General features: G+C 45.9%; 1 protein-coding gene across 1 annotated transcript; it reads left to right on the top strand.

Annotated features, from left to right (window-relative positions):
* The first annotated feature begins 514 nt into the window (after positions 1-514).
* On the top strand, positions 515-6,477 carry LOC127005375 (cyclin-F-like). The gene is made up of 5 exons (XM_050874179.1): positions 515-644; positions 1,653-1,953; positions 2,195-3,311; positions 4,530-4,711; positions 5,112-6,477. The coding sequence occupies exons 2-5, from the start codon at positions 1,674-1,676 to the stop codon at positions 5,792-5,794; spliced, it is 2,262 nt and encodes a 753-aa protein (XP_050730136.1). The 5' UTR covers positions 515-644; positions 1,653-1,673; the 3' UTR covers positions 5,795-6,477.
* Positions 6,478-8,775: the final 2,298 nt, after the last annotated feature.

Raw genomic sequence — 8,775 nt, 5'->3', positions numbered from 1 at the left:
GTTTTGTTTATTTGTGTCGAAAATTGACCTTCGCATGCTTTGTCTATTCAGAGTTGATGAAACCACAACAATGTTTTAACACAGTGAATTACAACTTAAATCTGAGTAGTACACGTTTCACTGCCCCACAAGGTAAGTTATGGCCAGTGACGAAAGGACTTGTAACTCATAATGACAATCTCTCAAGCTCCATCTTGTCCCTAGTGAAGCCGTGTCTGTATACGCGTATCCTCTATATAGTATACTATTTAAACTATGCGTATACAGTCCTTATATATCTACATTTTCTCCTTAAATATTGCCATAGACCGATAAAAAGAGCTATATGAGGTCTTAAATAAGGCATTGCCAGCTGATCCATTAGCTAACCACATGTTTGAATTACGCGGGTGGATGTGTTCGAATGCCTGCCCGAGGTTACTTTCCTTATATAACCACTAAGATCACTCGTAAAAACTCCAACTACGTATACAATCCTCATATATCTACATTTTCTTCCTAAATATCGCCATAAAACCCTAAATACCCCTGTAGATATGTCAAACAGGGGAGTGGAGGGAGGAAGAGGGTAGAGACACCGTGTTGTGGCGGGCTGGTGCGGGGGTGGACAGGCAGAGGCATTTTTCCTTCAATATTTCTCTATGGTAAGCCGCCTCCTGAACTTTCAAGATGCCAAAAGGAATAATATGCATAGATCCACCTATGTACCCATTTAAATTGCCTCTATAGTAGCTTATAAAGGGCATAAAACAGCAATATTGACTGGGCGGGGTATGTCTCGGGATGGTGGTCACTCAGCATTTTGTAAACTTAAATAATCCTGTATGGGTTTTTTTTGTGGTTCTTTGTTACATTTTTTAAGACACTAATGATGGTTTGTTATGTTTTTGGGGCCATGAGTCAGTTTTAAAGGAAGCTGGTGTTGTGTGTGCATATTTGAGTATACGTGTAGAAGACTTGTATGGCTCAGATTTTTCCTAAAGGTATCTGTAGTTTTTTTTTTTTACGGACTTTTGTTTTCATTTTCTTCTTTATCTTCACATTATTTTCTTTATTCTTGTTCTTACTTTTCTTCCTGTGCATTATTTTCTTCTTGGTTCTTCTTTGTCTTCTTTCTTCTTCTTTATCTTCCTTTTCCTCTTCCTCTTCTTTATATTCTCCGCTTTCTTCTCCTTTTTCTTCCTCCTCTTTATAGTCTCCACTTTCTTCTCCTTTTTCTTCCTCCTCTTCTTCTTTTTCTCCTCTATCTTCTCCATTATCTTTCTTGTTCTTGTTCTTGCTTTTCTTCATGTTCTATCCTTATTTTCTTCTTCCTCTTCTTTTCCTTGTTTTTCTTTGTCTTCTTCTTTATCTTCCTCTTCTTCTTCTTTATATTCTCATTTTTCTTCTTTCTCTCCTCTATCTTCTTTCTTCTTCTTTATCTTTATTTTCTTGTTCTTGTTCATTATCTTTGTCTTTTTCTTCTACTGTTTCTTAATCTTTTTGTCTTGTTCTTATTCTTCCTCGTATTCATCTTCCTTTTTTTTCGTCTTGTTGTTCTTGTTTTTATTCTTCTTTATCTGCTTTTTCTCCATTATCTTTCATCATCTTTCTTCCTTTGCTTCTCCTGACCTCTGTGACCCCTTGACCCCTAGCACCATTCATTGCCATAGGGTGCCTGAGTGTGGCCTAGGATGGGAGCCGGCTGGAGCGAGTTCGGTGTGGAGGGCGTGCCGCTGGAGCTGGTGTACCGTGTGTTGAGGCACGCTTCGCTCCGGGACCTCACCACGCTGCTGGCCACTAGTTCCTACCTTAAGAGCCTCATTGAAGAGTCTCCCCTCCTCTGGTCCCGCGTACACACCAAGGAGCTTTGGCCCAACACGAAGACTGCACGCTGGTTCCGGAGGGCGGCGCACTGCGGGAACGTGGAGGCCTGCATCAAGCTCCTGGTGGCACTGCTCTACAATGAGGGAGGTGTGTAGGAGGGGGGCTGCATAGTGCCATATATTTTTGCACATTCATTTTCTACTAGTGATCCCATTCCCACATTACTGAAAACACTGGACGGGCTGCATGATGCCTAGTATTTATGCACATTCATTTTCTACTAGTGATCCCATTCCCGCATTTCTGAACACATCATCCAAGCATTCGGAGTCACAAACAATCACATCTTTTATCTCATCCCTAAACTGACTCGCCAACATTCTTTCAGCTGTACCAGAGTGGGATGGGGAGCTGGCCGTCACCCTGCTGGAGAGCCTGGAGACGGGGGGCAGCCTGGGGCCTCGCTCACAGCTCTGGGTCCTCTATCGGCCGCCCTGGGGAGACAATTGTTGCAAGCATGACGTTTTTGCCCGAGTTGCTCTTATTGCCCAGCTGAAGGAGGCGTCGTGGGCCATCCGCGCCCTGAACCGAATCTCCGAGGTTGTTCCCGATGGCGCAGACCACTCCTACGCCCTGGAGGTCAACTGGGTGAAGAGGGCCACAGAGGACGGGGACATACACGCCCGTCTCATGCATTGGCGGAAGCGCTACGAGAAGAGGCACCACGAAGGTCAGTTAGACCCTGGTACAGAGCTGCAGGCCATCAGGGACATGCGGGAGATGTGCCTCACTGGTTACTACCCTGCGGCGCGCACCCTCGCACTCTTCCTGGCCACGTCACGGTGTCCTCAAATCCAGGGTCTGCCAGAGATCCGAGAGTTTGTCCAGAGCAGCCCTCCCTCCCGCACCTACTCCGCCCTGGCCTACCAGCAGCACATCTCCCCCCACATGCATCACGTGCTGGTGGATTGGCTCTGTCAGGTTGCCAACATACGACTCCAAGGCTCGGAGGTCCTGCACACTGCCACACAGATCGTGGATGCGTACCTGAGCATGGAGCAGGTGACGAGCAATCAGCTACAACTCATTGGCATCACAGCGGTTCTCTTGGCCACCAGGTTCATGCCGGGCGCGTCCATCATGACAGTGACCGGGGCATGCGTGGTGACCGACGACACCTACTGCCCCAGCCACGTCGTGCGCACCATTGGACACATCATGGCAGCACTCAGGGCCAATGTGGCACTCCCGACAATCCTGGACTACGTGACCGTGCTACTCAAGTGTGTGAGGGCGCCACCGGTCACACAGGAGTGGACCAAGCTCGTCGCGGACCTGGCCACCACCTGCGCCTTCCCTCCTAAGACCACACTCGCTCAGATTGCTGCCTCGTGTGTCATGCTGGGCTTCATCCTGGCCCGGCTGCCCTGGCCCAACCTGCAGCCCATCACCGGCTTCACCCACGCCATGCTGGTCCAGCCCCTCGTCATTGTCTACAGCAAGAAGTGAGAGTTTGAGAGTAGTATCAGTACAGTATAATAATAAGTAATGATAAGATAATGTGCAACAGAGACATGATGAAATGCAAACACACCACCACAGCAAGGCATTGATTATTTGTTACATTTTGAGGTCATTTTAGGGCACTAGCATAGGTGTATGTAATGTGTGGAAGGGAGCGTGTAAGGCTATCCAAGGGTCCCCGAGTCACAAACTCTGAGTGATAGAGGAGTGCAACTGAGGCCTAGCATTTGCGAGGCTGAGGATTAAAGAACCACGACCCTGCGTGCTTGTAAAGGTGACTGAGGTTGTCTAGGGTCTGGGCGAGGGTTTGTTTTGACCGGTTTAATTTCGTTGTTCCACTTGGTTCTCTTCGGAATAATCTCAGGATAAATTTTAATGAGGTAGAATGATTAATTATTGGTGTAGACTGGATATCTATCTATATTTTGATGTTAGTTCATGTACCGCATCTAAAATTTACCAGGTTTTCTTCTGATAAAGCTCAGGATAAGTTCTAATGGGGTACTACGATTGATTATTCAAATTATAGAACGCGTATCTATCTGTGTTTTGATAGTTCATGTTCTACATCTAAAATTTACCGAGTTTTCTTCTGTTGCGAGTACAACTTGGAATAGTGTGTGTGTAAACTGGTAAACACATCCCAAACTCATCAGTGATTCATGGTACTTTTAATTCATAGGTTTTGTAGTGTAGGGTTTTAGCTTTTCTTGCCACTGAGTACGAAATGAGCAAATAAGCATCCTTGCATCACGGTGTGTGGGTCCGTTCTGACGCCGAGCAGATGCACACCACTCTTGGGTCACGCATCGAGGGGCTGAACCTTTGCTTTCTGATCTCCAAGTTGCACAGTCAGCCAGAGATAAGCTAATTAAACATGGAAGCTAAATAAGTTATGTCATGTACAGTTAGCAGTTAGCTTTTGTTCATTTTCTCTTCTTTTGTTTCTACTTCTTTATAGTCTAGATTGTGGCATAGAAATGATGTATGTTGTATGTGATTTAGTAGTCTCCTCTGTACAGCATCTCACATCCTGTCTACAGCACCTCACTCTCCCTCTTTACAGCACCTCACTTCTCTACAAAGCATCACTTCCCTGCATTTCTCTTTGATCTTTATATTGTACAAAAGTGTATATCATGGCAGGTCATAGTAAGCAGGTTTGAGGGCAAGGTACCACCACCCTTTCTCCACCACAGCTTTGCGGCGGAGAGCAGCAAGTGTCAGCGGCGAGGCATCTTCGACCGGTACAGCCAGACCTCCTTCAGCCCGGAGCAGGTTGGTCGCCAGGCCGTGCCAGGTCTGGAGGAGGTGCTGCAGGTGCTGTCCCTCTCCATGGACGAGTATCTGGAGATCTTGACCGGAAACCTTCTTTACACAGGTGGAGTTTTTAATGTTGGGGTTGTAAATACATCTGCTTTGACTTTATTTTCCTATTTCATCCTTGCTTATGGTAAGTTAGACACTGCTACAAAGTAAAAGAATATGCTGAACTTAAAGTGTATTAATTCAGAGGTTGAGTTGTAAGAGGAAGGAAATACAGTTGAAGGATGTTTCAGAGTTTAACTAGTGAATAGATTTTTTGAGATTATTTTACTAGTGGGGCAGTATGGCAAAGACCTTGCATCCAGAGTCATATCTTCAGAACAAAGGTGACAGTCAGCTTTCTCTGTCATTGTCCATACCTATTTGAGCTAGATAACCTTCTATATTCTCTTTAAAGTAATGTGTTTCATATATTTTTCTGTGTCTTCCCTTCATCAAAATTATTATTGCCCCAGATGATGTTGACCTGAAAACCGGAGCCTCAAGGTGTAGTGTGAGGACCTCCCCGCCCAGTGAAGCAGCCCGGCCCTCCCTGCACCACGCTGGGCCTCACCACATACCTCCAAGGCTGGCCAAAGAGGACGAAGGGAGACTCAGCCCAGAGATGCCGGGGGATGCAGAGGGTGCCAGCAGTGAGGGCAGTGGCATGGATGGACAGTGGAGGGGCAGTGAACCCTCGAAGGGCGGGCACAGCAGCAGCATAGAGTGCAGTGACAGTGAATCAGGGAGTGCCAGTGTGTCGCCTGTCCGGGAAAACACTCACTTAAGGACTAGTAGACCTATGAATGAAGCCTCTGTGCCATCCTCCAGGCAGGCCTGTGCACCCGGTGACAGTTGGAGGGCCCCAAGTGCTCTCATTCAGTGCCAGCAAGATCAGGCAGGAGCCATGTTACCTCCTACCCACCACAGATACTTAGAACTGCCTGAGCACAATGTGATACCAAGGGAACCAGGCGGAGAGAACCTCAGCGAGACCACAGACAGTGAGGAGAGCGCTGACCTGCTCCCTGAAGCTTGTGAGGGTCCAGGAGCCAGGTTTGCGAGGGTTAACCTAAAGCGTAAACTGGAAAATGCCTCAGAGTGTGAGAGATCGGAAAAATACCTCATACGCGACGTGAATAACTTGCAGCTTGGGTGAGGAGTAATGTTTTGATTATTATCTTGATTTCTAAGTTTCTGATGTGAAGGAGGGAGTCTTCCAGCTAGTGTGTGTGTCTATCCCTCCAAGGCTAGTGGCAGGAGGTGGGTGTGCGCCTCGTGGCCTGCCTCACAAACACCTCACAACACATCCGTAATGAAGACCACAACACACTTCTTGGATCATGGAGCTCAACTTTGTTTTGAAGGGACATAAAAAGATGTATTTGATTTGGATGTACTGCATATACTTGTGAAGAGTTTATCATTCCTCCCAAGGTCACAATACGGTTAATTGAGGAGTATATTTGACGTCCAAAGAAAGGAATATCCATGTAAAACTCAACCCCAGGAGTACATATGACCTCAAGGAAAGGAGTACCCATGCAAAACTCAACCCCCTCAATTTGACCTTAAGAAAAATAAATAATAATCAGTATACAGATCTTACTTTTAACGTGAGTATATACAGCTTTCCTTTATTCATTTATATTAGTTACCGTACCATGGCTTCACACAGCAGGACAGGATGAGTCTACTTGGCAATGAGTGTTAAGAGTGATGGGAAGTCATACCAAGGTGACCCCCGACACTCACACTGACCCAACCACAGCAATCATTCATGATAGTCATCTTCCCCTATTTTGATATGTTAAACCGGTATATAATAAACGATTAAACATGTGGCCTTCAATTATTTAACCTATATGAGATAGAATGTGATAGTACATAGGCACCTTCATCTATCTACCTATCTATCTATATCTGTGACCATATTCATGTATTTATGTAAGAATAGTTAGGGCATAGACCAGGGAAAGAACCATGAACTGAAGGCAAATGACTGATGAAACATGCCATACAGTTAAGGTATGTGTGTGTGTGTGTGTGTTTAAATGCTTTGGCAGAGGTACGTAGCTGCATACTAATTATATGTCTGATCCAAGAAGGCAATCTCCTGACCCACACCAAGACTACACGGTGCCAAATCGGATAAAATACTGGACTGCTCTCCCTGACCCTGAAAAAAAGGTATTTCCCAAGGGTTTTTACATGCTAAGTTTCATCCTGCTCCTGCACAGAGTGTAATTTCATCTCTTCACCTGATCCTATTGTCTGCATTGCTTTATTTTAAATTTGAGGCGGTTATCTTGTTACTTTGGCATATAGATCAGCGTTATATTCCATCCTGTTCCAGCAAAGATTATAGTTTTGGAGGCTGTCATTCTGTTAGCATAGAGTTCAATGCTACATACATCATCCTACTCCTTAGATCACAATTCACAATATCCCTCCATTTGGTCCTATTAGCTGCCTTGACATCATAAAGTTACTGGGTTGTCATTCTGTTCTTTTGGCATATATATAGTTCACTTATATTCCAACCTGCTTCAGCATATAATTTAATCCCTCCATCTGGTCCTGTTATATGCCTTGACATCCTAAAATTACTGGGTTGTCATTCTGTTCCTTTGTCATATAGTTCAATGTTATATTTCATCCCCCTACCTAGTTCATTATCTGCCTTGGCATCCTAAAATCACTGGGTTGTCATTTTGTTCCTTTAGCATATAGTTGAATGTTATATTTCATCCTTCTACCTAGTCCATTATCTGTCTTGGCATCCTAAAGTCACTGGGTTGTCATTTCGCTCCCTTGGCTCATAGTTCAATGGCCTTATCCGCACATTTATTGATCCCCGCAAGATGCTGCAGAGAACACATTACCTCTGCATTGGGCGATTTTGGTACCTATATGCAGGAAGGTAAAGGTGCAAGACGTCTAGGGAATCCCCGTTATGAAGTATTATATTACGTAAGTCACATTGTTCCACCTTGGTCTTAAATTAGATCGTCCGGAACAGTATACCTTCACACGACCTTGTCAAAGTCATTGCTCGGACCGGGATGCTGCACCACCTGTCACCTCGCAAAACCCGGCTTGTGGCCTTAATAACTCCCTGAAATCAGTTATGCAGGAGTCTCTAATGAACTCAAAGTACTATTGGTCATGTTAGAGCTTTTCTGGGATGGGATGGGATTGTATATGGGCGTGAAGTTTAAAAGGGGCGGGGGATGAGGAGATAGGTGGACGCATGCGCTAAGAATGACCTTTATTTGTCAATGGGGGAGTGTGAGGCCTCTCGTCCGCTGCCTCTTCATTAATAAACTATACACGAGACTCCCATGAGATTAAAGAGGCATTAGTTGTAGTAGGGATCTTCAGGGGTGGGTGGGAGGTGCAATTTATGGGTGTCAAAGTCATTCTCAAAGTCACTGGCAGGACCGGATGCAGCACCACCTGTCAATTTGCAAACCCCGGCTTTTGGTCTCATTAACTTCCTGAAATAAACTATACACTTGACTGCCATGAGGTTAAAGTAGCGTTAGTTGTATTAGGGTTCTTCAGGGATGGGTGGGAAGTGGTTTATGGGTGTGGGGTTTAGAATGGACGGGGAGGAGGGATGGGTGACATCGGGGTGTCCATGCATGGGGGAGTGTGAGGTGACCTTCCATGAGGTTAAAGTGACATTAGTTGCATTAAAATTCCTCAGGGGTGGGTAGGAAGTGTAGTATGGGTGTGGGGTTGAAAAGGGGCGGGTAAGAAGGGATGGGTGACCTCGGGGTGTCCATGGGGGAGTGTGAGGTGACCTTCCATCGGGTTAAAGTAGCGTTAGCGTTATAAGGGTTCTTCAGGGATGGGTAGGAAGTGTAATACGGGTGTGGGGTTTAAAAAGGGCAGGGAGGATGTGATGGGTGGACGCATACGCTGTGGGTGACCTCGGGGTATCCATGGGGGAGTGTGAGGTGACCTTCCATGGGGTTAAAGCAGCGTTAGGGGTATTAGGGTTCCTCAGGGGTGGGTAGGAAGTGTTATATGGGTGTGGGGTTTAAAAAGGGCGGGGAGGATGTGATGGGTGGACGCATGCGCTGTGGGTGACCTTGGGGTGTCCATGGGGGAGTGCAAGGCCTGTCGTCTGCT

The sequence above is a fragment of the Eriocheir sinensis genome, chromosome 30, assembly GCF_024679095.1.
Source record: "Eriocheir sinensis breed Jianghai 21 chromosome 30, ASM2467909v1, whole genome shotgun sequence".
Classification (NCBI taxonomy): Eukaryota; Metazoa; Arthropoda; class Malacostraca; order Decapoda; family Varunidae; genus Eriocheir; species Eriocheir sinensis.
Note: the sequence above shows the minus strand (reverse complement) of the source record. Positions and strands in the feature narration are given on the sequence as shown.

What these genes read in the sequence shown, in the direction of transcription:
- LOC127005375 (XM_050874179.1), top strand. Translation starts at nt 1,674, where the DNA reads ATGGGAGCCGGCTGGAGCGAGTTCGGTGTGGAGGGCGTGCCGCTGGAG. An exon ending in ACTGCTCTACAATGAGGGAG is followed by an intron (nt 1,954 to 2,194) that starts GTGTGTAGGAGG and finishes ACATTCTTTCAG; the next exon opens with CTGTACCAGAGTGGGATGGG. An exon ending in GTCATTGTCTACAGCAAGAA is followed by an intron (nt 3,312 to 4,529) that starts GTGAGAGTTTGA and finishes TCTCCACCACAG; the next exon opens with CTTTGCGGCGGAGAGCAGCA.